This window comes from Lithobates pipiens, unplaced genomic scaffold (genome assembly GCF_037356315.1).
Source record: "Lithobates pipiens isolate NorthernLeopardFrog02 unplaced genomic scaffold, aLitPip1_a1.2 Scaffold_30, whole genome shotgun sequence".
Classification (NCBI taxonomy): domain Eukaryota; kingdom Metazoa; phylum Chordata; class Amphibia; order Anura; family Ranidae; genus Lithobates; species Lithobates pipiens.
Window position 1 is genome coordinate 183,070,086 of NW_027507791.1, and position 24,772 is coordinate 183,094,857.

General features: G+C 38.7%; 1 protein-coding gene across 2 annotated transcripts in view; it reads left to right on the top strand.

Moving 5' to 3' along the window:
- The window catches only part of LOC143943378 (receptor-interacting serine/threonine-protein kinase 3-like), an 88,826-nt gene that overhangs the window by 61,027 nt on the left and 3,027 nt on the right, over positions 1-24,772 (top strand). Inside the window, exons 5-10 of one of the 2 annotated variants that reach the window (XM_077465107.1) lie at positions 2,043-2,092; positions 5,565-5,726; positions 8,807-8,907; positions 11,795-11,849; positions 18,315-18,361; positions 23,519-23,573. In XM_077465107.1, the coding sequence (XP_077321233.1) occupies positions 2,043-2,092; positions 5,565-5,726; positions 8,807-8,907; positions 11,795-11,849; positions 18,315-18,361; positions 23,519-23,573 (470 nt within the window). The remainder of the gene's footprint in view (positions 1-2,042; positions 2,093-5,564; positions 5,727-8,806; positions 8,908-11,794; positions 11,850-18,314; positions 18,362-23,518; positions 23,574-24,772) is intronic. The other variant, XM_077465108.1, reaches the window with a different exon arrangement.

A 24,772-nucleotide genomic window follows, 5' to 3' on the forward strand; every position in this document is an offset into this window, starting at 1 on the left:
TGATTTCAATTTACAAATACCGTACTGGTGACCCCACAATAGGGATAAAACTTTTTCTCGGAAGGGAGTTTAACAAGACACATGGCCACTCATTAACATTAGAAGAAAAGAGGTTTAACCTTAAACTACGTAGAGGGTTCTTTACTGTAAGAGCGACAAGGATGTGGAATTCCCTTCGGGGGGCATCAATAGTTTCAAGAAATTATTATATAAGCACCCGAACGACCAAAACACACAGGGATATACAAGGTAATACTGACATATAATCACACACATAGCTTGGACTTGATGGACTTGTGTCTTTTTTCGACCTCACCTACTATGTAACTATGCCAAGCTGCGGTTTCCAAAGGGGACAAAATCCTTTCTTAAGAGAGGTATGTACTCCAGAGAGAGATATATAATTTTGCCCTTGTACAAATCATTACAGGCAGTCCCTGAGTTACGAAGACCCAACTTGCAAATGACTCCTACTTACAAACGGGAGGCGGTGTGACGTGTCTGCTATTCTGCGCATGCGCGGCCACTTTTCGGAGGCAGGCACTTTCGACAGAACATCAGAAAACAACATCTCTGCCTTTCTGTGCATGTGCTTCCGACTTACGAACATATTCGACTTAAGAACAAACCTACAGTCACTAGTCTGTTCGTAACTCAGGGACTTCCTGTAGTTAGACCTCTTCTTGAATATGCAGTTCAGTTTTGGGCACCAGTTCACAAAAAGTATATATCGGGAGTACTAGAGAAAGTGCAGAGAAGGGCAACCAATCCGATAAGAGGAGGACCTCAGCGTCACAGTATGAGCTGTTAAAATGTGGAATAGACTCTCTCAAGAACTAGCTCTGGCCAGCCCAGTAGTTTTAAAAAAAGAGCTGGGTGCATTCCTAAATGCATAAAATATAACTGGATAATAACATTTAGAGGTAATAACACCAATTTCAAGGGGATATCCAATTGCCTCTTGGGGGATCAGGAAGTATTTTTCCCCCTGCCCTGCTTGATCAAATTGGATCATGCTTTATTGTTTTTTTTTTTTAATCTTTTCTGAATCAGTTGTGGTTTTCTATTTTTTTCTTCTCATGGTTGAAGTAGTTGGACTTGTTTCTTTTTTTTCAACCTGACTAATTATATAAATATAGGTTGAGACCCCTGTCAGTTTATTTTTTACTGACTACCCTGTTGGAGAGATATTCCTTCACTTCCTGTCCTGGAGACACAGCAGGATTGTTGTCTTCCAAACAGATTTCCCCAATAAAAGATTTTTACTCCCCTCCTGGTTACAACTATAATTTAGAACTGCCCATTATTATTATTATTATTATTATTATTCTAACTTAGTGATAGTTTTCATCAGGACATAAAGAGAGAGGGTCCATCTACCCAGAGGAGACACAAACAGCAACAAAAACAAACAACTAATAGAAAAGGTAAAAGTCATGGAAATCGCACGTCTGCAAAACCACATAAGAAGGTGTATGATAGCCGTCATTTGACTAAGCTCTGTGGGCGGAGTGAAATGCATTGGGGGGTGTAGCCTGGTTGGACCCCAGGCCAAGGCTCTCATACACCTTCTTACAGGGTTTTACAGAGATGTGCAACTTCTAGAAATGTTACCTTTTCCTTTAGATGCCCAGAGCTGGGATGAGCTCTGTCCTTGTCTGCACTCCAAACGGTTGTACATACAGTTAGAGGACCTGGTGGAGCCTTGAGCAGCAACCTGTAAATTAAGTTTGGGTCACAATAAAAACTGACCGCTTCAAAGTCTTCTCTACTTCAGCTAAAAGCAGAAAACTGTTTAGTCTATGCATACGTTTTAACTACTGCAGGCCAACTAAAATTCTTGATGTTTATTGATGAGCTTTGGACATATTTCAGAAGCTCTAAATGGCTATGCAATAATAGTCCAGTAGTGACGTATACCTGTATATGTATGTATACATCTGGATAGATTTTGCAGAGGCGGCAAAAAAAATTCTAGAGGACAGGTAAGTATGATGCTGGTCATCTGATAATTATAATGAATCTTTCCTGTTGTGTTTCAGCTTTGGCATCCTAACCTGGTCAGTATTGTCAGGTCGTGAGCCTTATCCCGGTATGTCCAAGCCATTTCATAATTTTTAGACAATTAATTTTGCTCCGAAAGCAAATTCAGACAATTTTTTGTTTTGATTCTGAATGAAATAGTAACAAATTTTGTTGAAATAAGTTAAAATTCATTTTTTAATAAAGAAAAGAAAAAATACTCAAGCGCAAGTAATGAATAGAGAAATATTAAGTACAAAAAAGAATAATAAATAAAATAAAATAAAGAAAGAGAAAACAGCTGCAAACACTCAAAACAAGCCAGCCAACCAAAAATAAATATAATACAATAGATAGTGCTGCGCTATCTTCGATAATAAAGTGCCAAGTGTCTAATATATCAAAAAATAATATAAATCAAGGAATATATTATATTAAATTATCCCATGAGAAGTACAACATATGGTGTGCTTTCCGCAATCTGGCCACAACAACCAAAAGTGCAGAATAAATAATTGAAAAGTGCTAGATAAAAGTACCAAGTGCTAAAAAAAAGGGGCTAAAGATCCTTAGTATTAATCTTGTTAAGGAGTGAAGGAACAAAACCTCCTCAAAGTAATCCACTCCTAATATCCCTGTGATCAAAATGGGATACAGGTGAAAGGAAAAAAAATGTATTTAAATAGTAATACTAATATTGTATATTTATATAATTATATATAAATAAATAAATGAATTGTGAATAAATCCACAACCTAGCACCAACATAAATTAATAATGATATCCCAAAATATAACGGGCGATAAGTGAATAAAATAAATTGTGATAAGGATCATATACCCACCAGGTATTTAAAAAAAGAAAAAATATTAAAATTAATAAACAATATAGATAAATAGTGCAGAGCAACACAACCAGTGTGCCCAATAAGAGTTAATAGAGATAATATAAAAAATATTTTCAATAATTATAGTAAAAATTATAATAATCATCCGGAAAAAAAGTTTGCATCGATAGGAAGTATTATTATGCAAATATGTGTAAAAATGTACTTATCCAGGGAGGATCACACTAAGCCCTTGTACACATGGTCGGAGATTCCGACAACCAAATCCATCAGAGTTATTCTGACGGATTAATTCCGTAAGAGGTCCGGAAGTGATGTTGCATACACACGGTCGGACCAAGTTGTCGGAAAATCCGATTGTACATAACGTGATGACGTTATTTCGTTAGGACGGGACTACATTCAGGCTAGTAGCCAATAGCTTTGGTGTAGGTTTTTGATCTGAGCATGCGTGGCACCTTGTCCTTCGGAGTAGGCTACACATGATCGGAGTATGTCCGATCAGAGAGTTTTGTCGGAAAATATTTCCGGCAAGTTGGAAAAGTTGGTCCGACGGATGTTTCAACGGAAACAGTCCGATGCAAACCACACACAGTCGGAATATCCGACAAAACGCTCCGATAGAAAACATTCCGACGGAATCTCCGACCGTGTGTACAAGGGCTAAGGGGGGGGGGGGGGGGACTCGTCCTGGGTGCATAAGCAACTTCAGATCAATGAAGATATCCCAGGGAAGATCGCCACACTTATCCTCCTTCAGTAGAAATAAGCCACAAGGAAAAGAGGTGGGAGATAGTTCTTGTTTCCTCCAATCCGGTAGTTCCGTCCGTTTAAAAAAAAAAGAAAGGTAACATTGCGCAGTATTGTAACAACAAACACCGCTGAATCAGTATAGAGAGCCACTCACATGTCCAGAAGAATGAAAGCGCAATACGAATGGTCAGATCACTGCATGATCCTGCAGCCGCTGCTCTGCTAGAATCACTCGTGCGCTGTCAGGTCACCTCTCCCTCACGCGTTGCGTCACCAACACGTGACTTTTTCAAAGGGTTGCTAGGAGACCCATGACTCTTTCTACTTATATGCGCGAGTGTGTGGCTCCGCACTCCCCGCCGTACAGCTGTAAAAAGTAATCATTCTTCCATTCTGCGCTGGCTCAAAAGCTTTATTAATATGTAACAAACCAGGTAAAAGATACATTGTATTACAAATAGTTTAAAGAATTAGAATACAACTCTAATATGAAATAAAAATATGAATGCTCAGATAAAAGATATTAAGAGCTCCCTCCGCTGGATACCAAGGAAACTGCCATGAATATCAGCTTATTATTAGTAATGACACATATCCTAAATAGGAATATATATGTAGGAAATACCATGCCATAATACTATATATAAATACCAAATACAGAGTAGTAATTTATATCTAATCATTAAAAAATATTCTAAAAAATATTCTAAAAAATATATAACCAATAATGTATAAAATATAATGAGGAAATTTTTTTTTTATTTATATCATAAAAAATGTATTATTATCACCTGCAAAAAAACGATAAAATAGGGGAGAGAGACAAAAAAACAGGAATAAAAAAAGAGAGAGAGAGATAGAGGGGGGGGGGGAGCTGAATAAAGATCAGCAAATCCCAAATTGACCATATGACCATCAAAAATCCCAAATTCATAAACAAATTATTATTATTAGCACAAAGAAATACTGATAAATACGATTAAAAAAAAAATGAAAAATTGAAAAAGTATATAAAAGAATATAAAAATATAAAATATATATCCAGTGGGGGTCAAACCTATCAATAGCCCAGAACCTAAGTTGGGAGGGGTCTTTGTTATGAACCTCTGAGAAATGGTGTGAAACATTATGTTTTGGGAAGCCGCTGCAGATATTTTGTATGTGTTCACATAGGCGCTTCCATATGGGTCTTTTGGTCCTGCCCACATATTGCATCGCATATTTATTGTATTATATTCATTTTTTTAACGAATTTCAACTTTTCAAATTTCAAAGATTCAAATTAAGATCGGTCGAAGGAATTCCCATCAACATGGGGACAAGGTGCGTTAGGGTGGGGGTGGGCAGAGCCCCACCGCCCCAAAGCACCCACCCCCCCATGTTGAGAGCGCATGGCCTGGTATGGTTAAGGAGGGGGGTGCTCGCTCATACCTCCCCCTTTCCTGACCTGCCAGGCTGCATGCTCGGATAAGGGTCTGTTATGGATTATGGGGTGGACCCCCACGCCAGTTTGAAAAAAAAAATTTTTTTACATTTTTCTATTGCTGGGTATTTGACAGCATTCTTTTCTTTACATTCATCTATCAGCCCACTGACAGATGATGACTCATGATTGTTGAGGACCCGGGTGGCCAGCTTCCTGGCCCACTGCTTAACAACCAGCTATTTCTTCACACAGAATACAAATCGGTCGATCGTTTTTCGACCAATCCAAATTCTAATCGTTCTGAAAAGTTGGAATTCGTTAAAATTTATTTCATTTATTACTTTTCTAACGAAAACGAAATGAAATTTAAGGAAAACTAAACTTAAATTACAAAACCAAACTTAACAAATTCCTTAACGAAACTAAATTAGTAACATAATGAATCTATCCGAAACTAAAAAAAACTATTTTTTTTTTATTTATGTTTTAATTTATTCAATGTCTTTATGTGTTTAGTTAGGAATGAAATTATAATTAAGAATTGTGTACTTAATAAAAAGCGACCCCTAATGAAACATCTGGATCAATGCAAAGCTGAGACGATCGCTGGGATAAAAGCCATAGAGATGATAGAGAAATGTTGGCATCATGAGTCCAATAAACGACCAAGCTTTGTTGGTAAGGACTTCATAATATGCATTCATGCATGACTTATTTTACGTTCCTTTATTACTTAGTCCAGCCAAAGAAAAAAGGAGTTAATAATAAAATATGGGGCAATCAGTACACTTAAAGCTAAACTTAGGCAAACAGCTAAATACACAGTTGAAATTACTGTATATGGTAGTGGTTTTACTTTCTCAAAATGTATTTTATAAAAGTTGTGCGAATGATGTCCCTGTGGGGCATATGGGTGATGAAACAGTTCCTCCAACTAACATCCAAATGCTACTGAGTTTATTTGGACAAAATACCATATCTAGAGCAAAATTACTGCTATAGTCTTTTCTACTCCCATTGGCCATAGTCTGACCCCCCCCCCCCCCCAAAAGTCTTAAGGACTGTAAACTGGTCCTTTGTTTAGAAAGTTTGGAGAACTCTGACCTATACCAAGGGCACTATCCAACTTTAGTCAAAGCTGCACAGTTTGTTTTTATCTAAAAATAAATAAATTTGGCGCTTTCTCAGTGACCAAAGTGCTAATGCTATTAAAGAGGAAGTAAACCCCTTCAAACCACTTTGACCTACAGGTAAGCCTAGATTAAGGCTTACCTGTAGGTCCAAGCAATATCTCCTAAACCTATATGGTTTAGGAGATATTTGCCCGAAAATGGGCACCGCTGTCTACGGCGCATGCGCCGTAGACAGCGGCGCGCAGGCGCACTAAATGCGGCAAGTCCAAGAATGGATTTGCCTAATTTGTCGACTCCTGTGCGCATGCGCGGGAGTGACGTCATCGCGGCTTCGCCGAATGGCAGCGGCGGAGCTGTGAGACGCGACTCCCGTGCGCATGCGCGGGAGTGACGTCATCGCGGCTTCGCCGCTGTCATTGGTCGGAGCTGCGAGACACCACCAGCAAGATGGATGCGGCAGACTACAGGGATCAGCGGCGACTTCGCTGGCTCCTGTGTCAGGTAAGTGACACATAATGAGCTACTATGCGATGCATAGTAGTCCATTATGCTTTACCTTTGCAGGGAAAAAAAGAGGAAGTAAACCCATCAGGGTTTACTTCCTCTTTAAAATCCTCAAGTGATAATGAAATGATAACCAAATATACACTCAAATAAAACAATTCATCAATAACCAGAATAATAAAGTGCTAAGTGCAAAGAATCTTCAATACAAACAATTTCATAAATAAATGTTGTCAATCACAGTGTGAATTAATGATATAATCAAAATATGATGTGCTATATTATGTGCTATAATATTCAATGAGTTCATCATAAATATAATTAAAGTGCAATAGAACAGTGCAATAGTAACTTGTAATAACACAAAAGTCCATAAAGTGCTTGGTGCAGTAAATCTTCAGTGCAGGGAGTAGTTCATAAACACTACTGTGTGAACGATCACAGTGAAAACCAATATATCCAATTCCTAAATAGTGCTTTCACCATCCGTGTGTAAAGTGTGCCCCAACCTCTCACCTCAAAGGAAGACCCCTACTGGTCTAATCACATTTTTGATGAATCTCGCATATGTATCTACAGCAGTAAGCTCTTTCCTTGTAATCCTCTGCTAGATCAGCCCAGTGGTGTTCTCAGATACAGGCAGGAATTTCCACTAAAACTTAACTATCTGCTCCACCTCCTCCTCTTTTCTCCAATAAGGCTCACATGTAATAAAAATAAGTCTCCATGTGTAGAATTCCAACACAAATAATTTATTAAAAACATAGTAACTCACATATAGATTCACAATTGTCAGCTTTCACATCTATCAGGGACTTCCAGTCTTGGCCACGACCGGAGGGGACATTCACCGGGCTCCTCCCTACGTGTTGCGTCACTGCTCACGGGACTTCATCAAGGGTATGGAGTCAGATGAACTAGGCCGACTTAAATACAGTCCTTTGTTCCCATAACACCAAACACGGTTATTTGGCACATCTCAAATTAACCACAGGTATACCGTATAACACAGTATACTATCTAGCAATAGATCCAAGTTAATATAACAGATATTTAATAAAATCAAATAAAATGCATATATTCTGAATATCGAAATCCCATTTTATTCCCATTTTTTTTTTCAAAAAAGGAATTTTATTCGTATAAAAGGTAACATACAAGTTCAAAAAAATTAGTCATTCCAGTGTAACATTGGAGAATAAATGAATTTGTTTCTCTTACATACCACAACCTGACATTCAATAGGTATATGGCCAACTAGGCCTCAACAATTTTCACCTAGGCAATCCTGTACAATTATCTGTCTTCATACAAATAGACAGTTCTCTCGTGACCCATTATCACATATCTTAAAGAAGCAATCTGTCGATTACCAATTCTAGTGGGGATAGTCCTGGGGTATTCAACCAAGGAGCCCATAACAGGTCAAATTTTCCTGGGCTTTATTGCACTTTACTTATATTTATGAACTCATTGAATATTATTGCACTATCATATTTTTATTATAAATCATTACTCCGCACTGTGATTGACAACATTTATTTATGGAATTATTTTTGTATTGAAGATTATTTGCACTTAACGCTTTATTATTCTGGCTGTTGATGAATTGTTTTATTTGCTTGTGTATATTTGGTTATTTTGGTATTAAGGATTTATATAGCATTAGCACTTTGGTCACTGAAAAAGCACCACATTTATTTTTAATTATCACTGTGTGGGAACATATTTCGTGTAAGTATCTACTCACTAGAGTTAGTTATTGGTTTGCTCATTAGTACAATCATATTATCCTTGTTTTTATCTAAAGGCACCTATCTATGTTAAAGGAACTAACCCTTTAAGTCCCTATAACACTTTCTAATTAAAATACAATAATATATTAGATTATATCATACCTGCAGGTAGCTTATCATATATATATCATGCATGCATTTATGTCTGTTTTCTATTTTTCATAGATGGATTCAGTGCACCAACCAACTGTATGAACATTTAATGAACATTTAATTTTAGCACCCATTTTCTTTCAATTTTACATACTATTTTTCTACTATGTTTGATGTTAGAGCACTGATTTAAGAGTACATATTTCTGATTGTCTTCATGACTATCTTGCAGAATGTGCGAACTTGCTAGAGAAGATGAATGAACAATATGCCGGGGAAATTTTGGATGTTGTTTTTGATGTTTTGAAAAAACTCAAAGACTATTTTTCTAAGGTACAATCTGTTATTGGGGGGGGGGGGGGGGGTACAAAAGAATTTGCAACTGTTACAGCTAATATGGCAACTTTGCTGAACTCTGTTCCACAGAAGAGGATGGGGTGATTCTGTGATTCAGGTTCATGGAGGACAAATGCCCCACCAGAGCTAAAGAAGGAGGGGGTGGCCAACGGCAGCATGTCTGGGGCGTAATATAATTTGTGTCATATACTTTAGAGCATATAATTATGGGCACTAGATATCAACAAAGATTGGATCTCTCCAGCTTTCACCCAGAGTCCCAATTGTTGCCTAGTATTGTCACTATAGCCATTATTGTTACGATTCTCCATTTGTTGCCTGCATATTGACACCCACTGCCTATTTGTCTCTAGCAAAAGATATGGACTGTCCATTTCTTGTCTGCATTTGGTTACCATTACCTATTAATTGTCTGCATTTTGCCATGTATTACTATAATTTATCAAACTTCACTGTAATATTTTACCTTGGCTCACCATGTGAGTGTAGCACCCCCCCCCCCCCCCCGACATCCCAAAGGCAGGATGGCAACTCCAAAGGCAAGGGATGGCTAGAATTTCACCCAAGGGCTGAGTCCATGGCTAAAATGGGGGACTGAGACAGAACATTGGGTACCGGTCACTTTGCCATTTTAAAGTTTTATTGTAGAACAGTCAGAGATAAGGGTTAGGGGTCTTGGATACCATGTGGATCACTTACACACTCTCCAGATCAATGTCCAGCTTCACAGTGTCAGAACCTTTAAGCCAATAATGATGGGCTCAGGCGTGTTCTGATCATACCTGTCAGGAAGCCATCACTGCACATCGCCAAACATAGGCAGCATGTGTATGTGCAGCTGCGGACCGGAAAATGCCTCACTGCCTATGATTGTCGGTGTGCAGTGATGGCTTTTTGGCAAGTACGATCTGAACATGCCTGAGCCCATTTCTATGAGCCAAGTTGGTAACTGTGTAAACGCATTCCCAAATTTAATTATGTCCTCCAAGTGAGTCACCAGGCCCTTCTGAGAGACCAGCCTTCCTCCTGGCTTTCTCCAGCAAGGGGCCTCCTCTGGATCTTCTCCTTGGAATGGCTTCAGGACCACTTCTGCTCATGTTAGGTCCCAAACAGGCTATTGGACCTAACAGCAGAGCTCCATCCAGCAGCACCCTGCCAGGCTCCAGCCCAGAAAAAAAAAGAGCAAGCACGTGATCTGTCCCAAATATTTTTTCCTTCTCAGGATGCAACAGTAGCCTAAACCCTCCTACTTGGTTGGCTGAAGGAAATATAAAGATTTGTAACTCAGTTTTGTTTATGAAATATCATACTATGGCCAGCGATACCATTGAAACTACCGGTGAAATTGAGAAATCACAACCCTACTAAGTTTAGGGAAGACCAGACAAAGCTCTACACAACTAGTCTGGGCTGACTTCTACACAAACAAAAATGAAATTTAGGGTAGCAGCCGCTGCTTAGGACAAGGGGGCTACATGTGCCACTGTTAAAGCGTTCAATTTGCCATTGCACACTATCCCCAAATTTTAATACTGCATGCTACATGGGCCCACTACTATTAACACATTTTGCTTGTTGGCTCTGCCCCAATTCCCCTGGAAGTCTAACACACGGTCGGACTTGTCTTGCATACACACGGTCGCAGAAAGTTGTTGGAAAATCCAATCGTTCTGAACGCAGTGACGTAAAACACGTACAACGTGACTATAAATGGGCCAGTAGCCAATAGCTTTCATCTGGTAATTTATTCTGAGCACGCGTGGCACTTTGTCTGTCAGAACTGTCCAGCTCTCAAACTTTGTGTGTCGGAAATTCCGATGGAAAAAGTCAGATGAAGCCCGACCGTGTGTATGCGGCATAAGGCACATTGTTCCCCAGTTACGCACATCAGTATGCCATCTTTGATGTAAGATGTCACTGTTGGTGCCCATTCAGAGCGTGGACTTTTAGAACCAAGTGGATCTCACAAACTATGCATATTTTCCCATATTAGGTAGATTCATATATCATACAATTTTAGTTTATATGTAAGTACAATTTCCTGCTGTATCTTTTGAAATTGCTGAGGCATAGCATCTCTGCTCTACCTATCCCCACAGACTGTAGCATTGAATGGTCATTAAGGTGTGCTACCCCTGACACCAGCCTCTCTTCCTTCCCTTTGTGAGTCAGGGTGGGCCTCATTTAATGCATTAAGGGTGCATTAAAGGACCATGCTTGAATCAGGAGATAATGGTGCCATCAGTTTAAGTACTTTGAAAACGTCAACAAAGCAGCTAGGTAAAGTGGGTAATGATTGCTGTTTATAATAATATTTTGTAGCCCTTTTCATTTTTACAGTGCCGGATTTTTTATTTTTTTTTATTTATTTATGGTAAACCAAGTATTATTAGGGATTTAATTACCATTATTTTCCCAACTAGCTATACCCTATCACCAAGATGTTGTACAGCCCGGGTCTGCATTCAGTTGTATAAAACATCAGAGCCAGAAATGTTGAAACCCATTTCTCAATCCCGGGATTGCAGGCCTGACCAGGGAGCAGCTCGGGACGGATAAGTACAGGAAGCCCAGCAGCTGTCACTCACAACTGATTGAGGTCGGAATGGTAGAGCATATCATCTCGGTGCTCCTCAGCCTAATCCTCCCCTACAATGGAAGCACAATGGCAATAAAAACTTTGACTGATGTAACTAGGAAACTGTGCCTTGTAAGATCACATCCTTGGTGTATAGACTTCCCCAAATAACAGCTCATTGGCTGAAAGCTATTTACAGAGAGGCATTGTATATATAAAGTTATATAGCGTTTTCCTCTGTTTTTATTTACATGCTGAGGTTTATTCTGTCTCTCTCTTGTTCAGGTTTCCAATATGGCTATTGAAATGGAGAGTCCCAATCTGAATCCAATGCGTGCAGGTCAGTAAGTGTAACAGCATCTCTGAGCAATTTTAGCATTACTAGGTATAATCATTTAGTGACAGCAAAAAAATGAACAATGAGCACTTCTTTATGGTAAAAATCAACCCAAACCCTGGGTTAATTATAGATTGAGTTCAGGAGTTTGGTACAATCCAAACTTCTAAGAGTATTAGAGGCTTCATGTAGCAGACAGCTCCCATTGTCCCCATCTCATGTCTTGATGTCACCAGGTTGGTTGGCCACTGCAAGTAAATACTCCAGGGCTTTATAGCGATAGCACAGAGGCTGCATGAATGAGAGAATTGTTTCCAAAACTACTCCATCTCAATGCTTCTTTGATTACTCAGGCCTCACTTTGTTACACTGCTGGTAACCCATAATGTTCTGGAGAGGTACTGTACATACATGCACTGTTAGACTTCCAGTGACAAGTTTCTGATGCTTGGCAAAGAAAACTCTACCTGTGCGTTGTTGTTACTAAGAGTTTTCAGGCACTCTCCGACACACATCCTCTAGTTGAGGAAAGTGAAAAGATAGTGCTTGTGTTATATCTTTGGTGTTTTATAAAGGTATTGATGTAAAATATATGGATCCTGGGCATGCAGCTTCTACCCTCCAGATCTCTATAGTCTGCTTGGCTTGCAGTGTAATGTAACAAAAAAATGAAATGAAAACACCACTCTGCTAAGAGGACCAGATTCACATTTATTCTATTACAATCTAAAAAATAGTGTATTTTGGGAGTCCGCGATCACCCCCCCCCCCCCCCACACACACACACACGCGCGCGCACACACACGCACCTTATCAGGGCTGGAAAAAATACCAACTCGCTTCTGGTTGTTCATATTATTATTAGCCATGCCCTGATATGAGGGGGATGCTCTTGCACCCCCAATAGACATGTGCATTTCGTTTCGTTCCGAATCGAAATTCAGACGAATTTTCATTATTCGGACATTCGGATGCATCCGAATTACCGAATTACAATGCTAACGAATTCAAACGAAATTCGAATCAAATTCGAAAAATTACATTTTGTGACCCGAATTTGGGGCCACGTATCTCAGGGCCACTTGCAGCTAGAAACTCCAAATATAGGTATGCAAACACAGTAGAACTAGCACTGCAACCTCTCCAAATTTGGGGTTTCTAGCACTAAGTGACCCCGAGATACATGGCCCTAAAGTCAGGTCGCAAAATATTTTCGAATCCGGTTGAAATAGTTTCACATGCGGTTGAAATAGTTTCAAATGCGGTTGAAATAATTTCGAATCATGTTGAAATCATTTCGAATCCGGTAGAAATATTTTCAAATTTTGTTGAAATTGGCCCCAAAGTCGGGTCCCAAAAGCTCATTCTCTGCTGCAGAAAAGTACTTGACATATTGTCCATATCTCGGGGTCACTTGGTGCTAGGAACCCCACAACTTGTGGCAGGTGACGTGGCAAGTGGACAATCCACAACTTGGTCATGTGGCACTCGTGGCAGGTGTCATGGCAAGTGGACGATACACAACTTGTGGCAGGTGATGTAGCAAGTGGACAATACACAACTTGTGGCAGGTGACGTGGCAAGTGGACAATGACATACAGCATATGTACTTGCCTTGCGATCGACATCCGTGACTTCTTCAATCAGGCATGCTGACAAATTCATTGATGTGATAAATATAAGTGAAATAAGATGTGTGTGTTTTTTTGCACTGGTACACTGCAAGTATGAGAAGTTGATGTGTCAGATGTATATAAGTAAGTAACTAACCATCTTCCAAAATTTCTAATTCAAATAGAAAAGATTAGAACAAAAATATAATTTAATAGAATAAAATAGAAAGAATATACAACCATCTTCTGAAATTCAAATTTCAAATAGAATAAATTAGAATTTCGAATAGTATGAATTCAAATTTTTAAATTAATTAATTTTAAATTTGGATAGAAAAGATTATAATAAAATAGAAAATAGACTAGAAAAACGATAGAACAGAACAGAATATAATATATTATATTTTATTCTGTTCTGTTCTATTGTTTTTCTAGTCTATTCTTTTATATTCTATTAAAAACTCTTCTATTAAAATCGAAATCATTATATACTAAATTCGAATTTCGGAAGATGGTGGTTTTATAATATATATTTCTTTCCGACATTTACATTTCGTATAGAATGAATTTGAATTTGAATAGAAAAGATTTGAAAAGAAATAGAGAATAGACTAGAAAAACAATAGAATAGAATATAGATATTATCTATTTCATTTTTTATTTATTTTGCAGATTACTATTTGTTACTATTAGACTATTAGCATCTATTTCATTTTTTGCAGATCTCCTGCAGACTATTGGTATCTATTTCATTTTCTCACCAGATCTCCTGCAGACTATTAGCATTTTTTTCTTTTTTTTTAGCAGATCTCATGTAGACTATTAACAGCCATTTCACTTTTTTTGCAGATCTCCTGCAGACTGTTAGAATCAATTTCATTTTTTTGCAGATTACTATTTATTTCCATCAGATCTCCTGCAGTATAATAACATCTATTTCATTTGCTTTTCTTATTTTGCATTAGAGCAGCCATTTCCTTTATTTCAGCAGATCTCCTGCAGACTATTAGCAGCTATTTCATTTATGAATGGAGGAACGGTATGAGGAAGAGACAACAAGAAAGACATCACCGCTTATATCTCTATACACAGGGAAATGGCTGCAGTGCTAATAGTCGGCAGGAGACCAGCAAAAAATAAATAGATGCTTATAGTCTGCAGATCTGATGAGATAATTAAATAGATACTAATAGTCTGCAGGAGATCTGCAAAAAAATTATAAATAATGCTAATAATCTGCAGGAGATCTGATGGAAATAAATAGTAATCTGCAAAAAAAATTGAAATAGATGCTAATAGTCTGCAGGAGATCTGCTGAACTAAAGGAAATGGCTGTCCTAATGCAAAAAAAAATTAAAATGAAATAGATGTTAATATACTGCAGGAGATCTGATGGAAATAAATAGTAATCTGCAAAAAAGAAAAATGAAATTGATTCTAACAGTCTGCAGGAGATCTGCAAAAAATAAGTGACATGGCTGTTAATAGTCTACAGGAGATCTGCTAAAAAAAGAAATAGATACTAATAGTCTGCAGGAGATCTGCAAAAAAATGAAATAGATGCTAATAGTCTGCAGGAGATCTGTTAAAAAAATGAAATAGATACTAATAGTTTGCAGGAGATCTGCAAAAAAATGAAATAAATGCTAATAGTCTGCAGGAGATCTTATTAAAACAAATGGTAATCTGCAAAAAAATGTAAAATGAAATAGATAGTATCTATATTCTATTCTGTTCTATTGTTCTAGTCTATTGTCTATTTCTATTCTAATCTTTCTTATTCAAATTCATTCTATACGAAATTTGAATGTCGGAAAGAAATATATATATATATATAACCATCTTCCGAAAATTGGAATTTAGTATATAATGATTTCGATTTTAATAGAAAAGATTTTAATAGAATATAAAAGAATAGACTAGAAAAACAATAGAACAGAATAAAGTATAATATATTCTATTCTGTTCCATTGTTTTTCTAGTCTATTTTCTATTTTATTATAATCTTTTCTATCCAAATTTAAAATTAATTCATTTAAAAATTTGAATTCATATTATTCTAAATTCTAATTTATTCTATTCAAATTCAAATTTCAGAAGATGGTTGTATATTCTTTCTATTTTAATCTATTAAATTATATTTTTTTCTATTCTGTTCTAATCTTTTCTATTTGAATTAGAAATTTTGGAAGATGGTTAGTTACTTACTTATATATATCTGTCACATCAACTTTTCATACTTGCCATTGTCCACTTGCCACAAGTTGTGTATTGTATTTGTCCACTTGCCACGTCACCTGCCACAAGGTGTGTATTGTCCACTTGCTACGTCACCTGCCACAAGTTGTGTATTGTCCACTTGCTACGTGACCTGCCACAAGTGCCACGTGACCTGCCACAAGTGCCACGTGACCTGCCACGAGTGCCACATGGCCGGCCACGAGTGCCACATGGCTGGCCACGAGTGCCACATGGCTGGCCACGAGTGCCACATGGCTGGCCACGAGTGCCACGTGACCTACCACATGGCAAGCCACGAGTGCCACGTGATCTGACACGAGTGCCATGTGACCGGCCACGAGTGCCACATGGCCAAGTTGTGGATTGTCCACTTGCCACGTCACCTGCCACCAAGTGACCCCAGATATGGGCAATATGCCAAGTACTTTTCTGCAGCAGAGAATTACATTTTGCGACCTGACTTTGGGGCCACGTATCTCAGGCCACTTATAGCTAGACACCCCAAATAAGGTATGCAAACACAGTAGACTTAGCACTACAAAATCTCCAAGTGACCCCGAGATACATGGCCCTAAAGTCGGGTTGCAAAATATTTTCGAATCCGGTTGAAATAGTTTCCAATGCAGTTGAAATCATTTCGAATCATGTTGAAATCATTTCGAATCCGGTAGAAATATTTTTGAATTTGGTTGAAATATTTTCAAATGCGACCGATTTTTCGAATTCAGTAGAAAACTAAACGAAATCCTAAACGAATTTAACTCATTTAACTAATATAACTAAACGAAATTAATTAACGAATTAAAACGAAACGAAACAATTTTTTTCCTTTTGCACATGTCTAACCCCCAAAACACTTTTTTTTTAATTTTATCCCTTAATTTTAATGGAATAAAATTGTATCTGGACCTCTTAGGCCTCCTTTCACATGAGGCAGACTCCATTAGAAGTCCACCTGCTCAGCAGTAAATTTGTTCGCTGATCCCCGTTGAGCAGGCAGATGGCTTGTCTATGTCCACTCCACTTATGCAGAGCAGACACAGCCAGCAGTCCTCTATGGGAGGTAGGGTATAAACGGACACATGTCCATTGACACCCGCCATTCTATAGAGGGCAATGGATGGTCCAATTGTCTCCTAAAACTGACAGGCAGACCCGAACGGTCCTGTCCCTGTGAAAGGGGCCTAAACAGTAGTGTGGTGCTTTCATTTTATTTTATTTATTACACAACACATATGCTCTATGCTGTCATTGAAGGGTGCCAGTGGTTTTACAGGTAGTGGTCTACAACCAAGAATCATTTGGCTGTCTGGTACAGAAAGATATACTTCTAAAGCCCCATACACACTATCAGATTTTCTACTGATTTTTTCCTTTAGATTTACCACAACCATATAATATGAGGTCAAACCTTAGGACAGGGGTCTCAATCTTGCGGTCCTCCAGCTGTTGCGAAACGACAAGTCCCATGAGGCATTGCAAGGCTGACAGTTACAAGCATTACTCCAACAGGCAGAGGCATGATGGGACTTGTAGTTTCACAACAGCTGGAGGGCCACCAGTTTGAGACCCCTGCCTTAGGAGTTTCAATGTGTATGCAATCAGACAGGCCCTTGCACTACATGGTTTTGGTAAATCTGAAGGAAAAAAGCTGAAAATCTGATAGTGTGTATGGGGCTTAATACTTTTGGAAGAGAACTACAGCATTGTTAAGGCCCATACACACGATCTGACTTTTTGACAACAAACATGCAAATTAGCTGTGTTAAGGCAACATCCGACCGTGTGTACGCTCCATTGGACAAACTTTTTTCGGTTTTCATCTGACTTTTGTTGGCTGTATGAACGTACAAACTTTTCGGCAACAAAAGTCCAATGGAGCAAAGTCCGATCCTTTGTACAGAAAGCCATAGGACTTTTGTACAAAGTACAAACACGCATGCTCAGAACCAATGCAAAAGATCAGACAACAATACAGAAGTTGACCAAAGGTGGCGGTAAAGAGCAGAAAAACCACATGATTTAGTGAAAGTTGGCTGAAAAAGTCCTGCCGTGTGTATGCAATACAAGTTCATGGCCGACGCCCTTTTGTACAAAAATCCACAGGAAAGTTTGTACAAAGTCCGAACGTGTGTATGAGGCTTTACTGGTAATATTTGCTATAATGCTAGAAATAATAAATGTAAACTGTTAGAATTGCTATATCAAGGGCAGCATCAGTCTAATTTCATACATATTATTGATATGAACACCCTGATAGTTTATTGCTGGCAGTGTAAATTTAAAGAAACCCTGGCACACTAGAAAAACCAATTAACCCAGCAGCGGGTGCTGAAAGCCCACAGGTGCTTTACTATTGGTCAGTGTGGCCCCTTTTTACTCCGAGATACCAATAGTGAGGCATGAGTGGACAGAGTGTGGACTAAAATAGATTTTCTATGTCAAATTCAGAAGTTGCATATCCGTGTTACCCAGAAATGGCCATAGATGGATCGAAATTTGGCCTGTCCCTGTTTACACTATGTTGCAATGAAACTACTCAACTGCAGGTTTTTGTCTTAGTAATTTTACATGTTAATAGAAAACTTATTGTGACTTCTTTGTTCTGTTTTAGACATCAAGGCTTCCAGGATAGAACAGTTTATCAACAACTCCAGAAGGGTAGGTCCAACAGCAGCAGGCTGGGTAGTCCAACAATATTTATAACAGTAGCTATCTATTAAATTACTTCATAATGAACATGGTTTTTATTAAACTTAATTTGCCTAAAATGTTGACAGTAATATTTTTAAAGTTTTTTTTTTTTTAGTTTCAATGTTTTTTATTCAAAATTTCAAAGTATATACAAGATACTTTTACATAAACAGCAGGAGACATTAGCAGGGAGTACAATATAGACAACTGAATAACAGACTACATAGGATATCCTCAGTTTCCATAAGGCATCAAATAGCAATAGCCAGTAGCCAATTAAACAAGGAAAGCCTATTCCAAAAAAGTTTTGCTACATACTATGAAACACAAGTAACGGTTTCAGTCATACATGAATATACACATTAGATAAACGCAGCAGTGTGCAACCCGAGTGTAGAATATTAACAGATTTATTGTGGTGAAAGGATAAATGGCAACTCACATATAATCAGGCTCATCACATAGTAAGGGCTTCTGATGGTCAGTCTCACAACAACAGGGAACCTCAGACCAGGGTAGATGGATTCACCTGCAGGGCCAAGAGAACACACCAGGGGGCACCAAACTAAGTGCAGCATTAAAGTGGTTGTAAACCATTACAAACCACTTTGACCTACAGGTAAGCCTAGATTAAGGCTTACCTGTAGGTCCAAGAAATATCTCCTAAACCTACACAGTTTAGGATATATTTGCCAAAAGACAGGCACCGTGCCGTAGACAACGGTGCGCAGGCGCACTGAGCGTGCCGCTGTTAATGGCGATATGCCTTGAGTGGGGGCTCCCGTGAGCATGCGCGGGAGTGACGTCATTGCGGCTCCGTCGAATGACAGCGCCGGAGCAGCAAGACCCACCAAGAAGATGGAGGCTCCGTACACAAGGGGACAATGGTGATTTCGCTGGCTCCTGTGTCAGGTAAGTGACACATAATGGGTTACTATGCGATGCATAGTAGTCCATTATGCTTTACCTTTGCAGGGAATCAAAGAGGAAGTAAACCCATCAGGGTTTACTTCCTCTTTAAATGTACTAAGAAACACTAGTAAATTAGAAACTCTCATGGGAAGAAGAACTGTCACTTTTTGTATGTAATCCGTAAGTGGTCAGCTCATGCATCTGGGATGGGAAGCCTCTTCCTACAACTTGCAGCTTGGAAAGTCCAGACATCAGGCTGAATGACAGCTTAGAGGAGGAAATGGAAACCAACAAGATGGTGGAGAATTGATGTCATTGGGATTTCCGAGGGCAGATCTATGCATTTCAAGGTCACCCAAGCCTCTTTCTCAAGTAGGGCAATAACCAAGAAGAAACAAATAGTGAGAAAATAAAGGGAAAGAAAAAAAGAACCAAAGAAGGGAAAGTAAACATGAAGAGAATTAGGTCTGAATGTCCTCACCCGGCGCTAGATCTATTCAACTTGGAGAAAGCACTCAGTTCTGGATACATTGGGCCCATGGGTCCCACATGTTTTCAAATTTAAAGTTAGGGTTTTCATCATTTTTATTTATAATGTCATTTATATCCTCAGATATTTGCTTGTTTGCAAAAAAATTAATGGTAAAAGGGATCCTTGTCCAAAGCACCAGTAGACTTGGAATAATAGGAAAGGAGGCGTGCCTGATGTGCAAAAGAATGCAAGTTTGATGGTTAGTAAAGAGGCGTTTATTAAGAATAGCGACAAGTATATAAAGCCAACGTGTTTTGGGAGAAAAGGGCTCTCCCTTCTTCAGGGCTGTTGCTGTACGCTATTAAATGGGAATGATTCCCACACAGTTATATATTTGCAAGGTTTCTGAGGTAAAATTGACAAAGTGACTGAGGTTCCAGGGGCAACCTGCATGGTAATCATTCCCATTTAATAGCGTGCAGCACCAGCCATGAAGACGGGAGAACCCTTTTCTCTTGAAACGCATTAGCTTGATATACTTGTCGCTATTCTCAATAAACACCTCTTAATTTACCATTGAACTTGCATTCTTTTAGACATCAGGCACACTTCCTTTCTTATTATTCCCATTCCTAGTCTATATGTGGAAACGCCCTTAAGGCCATACCAGAAAGGCAGCAGCCCAAGGCCTAAGAGGGTTCAACGCCAGTATCCACCATTGGGCATAACCTAACGGAGGGACATCTTACTTAGCCACACAATAACCCATCTTCAGCACAAACAAGCTAGTGGTCCAAAGCACAAGGATATGATCTGCTTACCATACTACCTTACTCTCATGGTCCAGTCCATCTGCAAAATCTGCAAGACTATTCTTAGTGGTCTTCTGGTCATGTTAGCCTGACTCTGTCATGCTTCTATTCACCTGTATTGTTTAGGTGCAAAATTGCTGGTATTATACCCATATGAAGTTTAACAACTTGTTTTTTGATAGCTGTCCTATAAAAGGCTAAGCTTTTGAGAATGTTACCATGAGCAAACATAGAATTGCATCCAAGGCTACTTGATAGAAGTACTGTAGATATACTTCCTTATATGTTGTACTAAAGGAAGAAAGACAACGTTATCATCATGGTGACATAAATCACAAGTGCAGCGCTGAAAACTAATATAAAGTCCCAATACTAGAAAGATGAAGCATTTCCATATAAAAACAGTCCAATGGGTGCAAGTCCACACAAAGAAGAACTGGGAGGGATCCGTCACCTAGAGGGAAGAATTCACAATGACTCTTACCCCAACTAATGGACCACTTTGTCAAAACAGCGCTTAAAAATTATCCACTTCGATATCACCATACACATGGAGAGATAAATTGTGTGAACACCAATAGGATCCTCCTTGGACAAGCTATCATCGCATCAGATTGTCATGGTAATAGGCATAAAAAACATAATTTCGCAGTATTACTGACAAGTACATTTATTAAGAGCACAGCAAAAGCCAGAATACTCACAAACATCATAGTAATTAAGCGCATGTAAATCCAATAGACACAATCAATGTTTCCAACCAGTAAGATGGCCGACACGTGACCTGACTCCTCCCACGTGTTTCATCACAAACAGACATCATCAGGGGCATGGTTATGTATACGAGAGTTGCCATATATTATATATATATATATATATATATATATATATATATATATATACACACACACACATATATATACATATATATACATATACACTACCGTTCAAAAGTTTGGGGTCACCCAAACAATTTTGTGTTTTCCATGAAAAGTCACACTTATTCACCACCATACGTTGTGAAATGAATAGAAAATAGAGTCAAGACATTGACAAGGTTAGAAATAATGATTTTTAATTGAAATAACATTGTTTTTACATCAAACTTTGCTTTCGTCAAAGAATCCTCCTTTTGCAGCAATTACAGCATTGCACACCTTTGGCATTCTAGCTGTTAATTTATTGAGGTAAGCTGGAGAAATTGCACCCCACGCTTCTAGAAGCAGCTCCCACAAGTTGGATTGGTTGGATGGGCACTTCTGGCGTACCATACGGTCAAGCTGCTCCCACAACAGCTCAATGGGGTTCAGATCTGGTGACTGTGCTGGCCACTCCATTACCGATAGAATACCAGCTGCCTGCTTCTGCTGTAAATAGTTCTTGCACAATTTGGAGGTGTGTTTAGGGTCATTGTCCTGTTGTAGGATGAAATTGGCTCCAATCAAGCGCTGTCCACTGGGTATGGCATGGCCTTGCAAAATGGAGTGATAGCCTTCCTTATTCATTTATTTAATGAAGATGCCAGTTGGGGACCTGTGAGGCGTCAGTTTCTCAAACTAGAGACTCTAATGTGCTTATCTTCTTGCTTAGTTGTGCAACGCGGCCTCCCACTTCTTTTTCTACTCTGGTTAGAGCCTGTTTGTGCTGTCCTCTGAAGGGAGTAGTACACACCGTTGTAGGAAATCTTCAATTTCTTTGCAATTTCTCGCATGGAATAGCCTTCATTTCTAAGAACAAGAATAGACTGTCGAGTTTCAGATGAAAGTTCTCTTTTTCTGGCCATTTTGAGCGTTTAATTGACCCCACAAATGTGATGCTCCAGAAACTCAATCTGCTCACAGGAAGGTCAGTTTTGTAGCGTCTGGAAGGAGCTAGACTGTTTTTAGATGTGTGAACATGATTGCACAAGGGTTTGCTAATCATCAATTAGCCTTCTGAGCCAATGAGCAAACACATTGTACCATTAGAACACTGGAGTGATAGTTGCTGGAAATGGGCCTCTATACACCTATGTAGATATTGCACCAAAAACTAGACATTTGCAGTTAGAATAGTCATTTACCACATTAGCAATGTATAGAGTATATTTGTTTAAAGTTAGGACTAGTTTAAAGTTAGCTTCATTGAAAAGTACAGTGCTTTTCCTTCAAAAATAAGGACATTTCAATGTGACCCCAAACTTTTGAACGGTAGTGTATATATATATATATATATATATATATATATATATATATATATATATATATATATATATATACACACAAACAATTAACGTTCTGGAAAGCAGAAGTTAAAACCACTCGGATAATAATAATAATAAATGTAAAACACTCAATATGTAAACATTTAATCAGAAACTACAATATCCAAAAAAATCAATAAAAAAGAACAATAGAGCCCCAAAGAGACTTATCATCATGGTAGCAAAGAAGCTAAGGGATAGTTGATCACCTTCAACTGGACTTGTTCTGTAATGTTGGAGACAATGCATAGCTCACCAAGCTACTTCTTCAGTTCCAATGCTTGTCAGGAAGATACCCAACATGTTGGCAAGGGAGGGAATAGGGCTAAATTTCCATTAGTGTGCCTCCAAAGTCGTGCAATTTAAAGTGTGACTTTTTGGAGTTCCACCTTGATACAATTTTGATCTGACTTTACATTCGTTGAGACAAAGTTGCATCAAAATCAAATAGTGCAGGCACCTTTTCAAAGTTGCTGCAACGTTAAGTCATATAGATTGGAACGGATGTCACTGAAATCAATGTGCTGTGACCTGCCATGCGACTTTATGTGTCCAAAGTCGCACAACAGTGCGCACTAGTGGGAACGGAGCCTTACACAGTAAAACCCCAGAAAATGTTTGTGTCTGACTCTTTTTCATTGACCAAATTTTGACAGATTTATCTAAATCATTTTTTTTCTCCGTAGGACACAACTATGGACGGTGTTACAGTTGAAACAATTGTCTATGAGGATGCTGAAAGTAAGTTTCTTTTATGTTTTTTTTTATCTGGTTCTTAACCACTTCGCATCCAGGCCAATTCTGACATTTCTCTCCTACATGTAAAATTCATAATTTTTTTGCTAGAAAATTACATGGAACCCCCAATATATATTATTATATATGTTTTTTAGCAAAGACCCTAGAGAATACAATGGCGTTGCAACTTTTTATCTCGCACAGTATTTGTACAGCAATTTTTCGAACACGCATGCTTAAAAAAAACAAAAAACAGTAAAGTTAGCCCAATTTAAAAATCCCCATAGGCGACGCTTTAAATTTTTTTAGGGTTTTTTGGGTTACAGAGGAGGTCTAGAGCTAGAATTATTGCTCTCACTCTAACGTTCGCGGCAATACCCCACATGTGTGGTTTGAACACCGTTTTCATATGTAGGCGGGACTTACGTATGCGTTCGCTTCTGCGTACGAACTCACGGGGACAGGGGCGCTTTAAAAAAAAATTTTATTGTTAATTTTTTTTTTTTTTTTTTTTAGTTTGACACTTAAAAAAAATAATAAATTGATTACTTTTATTCCTATTACAAGGAATGTAAACATCCCTTGTAATAGGAATATGGCACGATCGGACCTATTTACAGTGAGATATGGGGGTCAATAAGACCCCATATCTCATCTCTATGGTTGGGAAACCTAAAATAAAAAAAAATTTAAAGAAACGATTCTGGCCTCCCAGCCAAAACGGCGCCGTTAATTTGAATGCAGAGGCCGGGCGTGACATCATAACATCGCGCCCGGCCTCCGAGCGATCATAGAGACTCCGAGGATGATCTGGTCTGCCGGAAATCTCTATGGTAACTTCCGGGGGCCAGCGGATCCTGTGACGGACTCACTGATGGAAGCGGTGAGTCGGTAGAAGCACCGGAGGGCGGCGGGAGGAGGGGACGCCCCCTCCTGCCTCCATAAGAACGATCAAGCGGCGGAACAGCCACTATGATCGTTCTTATGGTGCAGGGAATCGCCGGCTGAAAACGCCGATATCTGAATGATGCCTGTGGCCTCAGGCATCATTCAGATATACCACCACAAAGCCCATGACGTCAATAGACATAGTGTGGGCGCCAAGTGGTTAAAGTAAACCTGTCAGCTGCTTCACTAATTTAAAAGTTTTATGTAACACATACACCACCAGGTGCTACTACTATGTCATTAGCCAAAAAAAG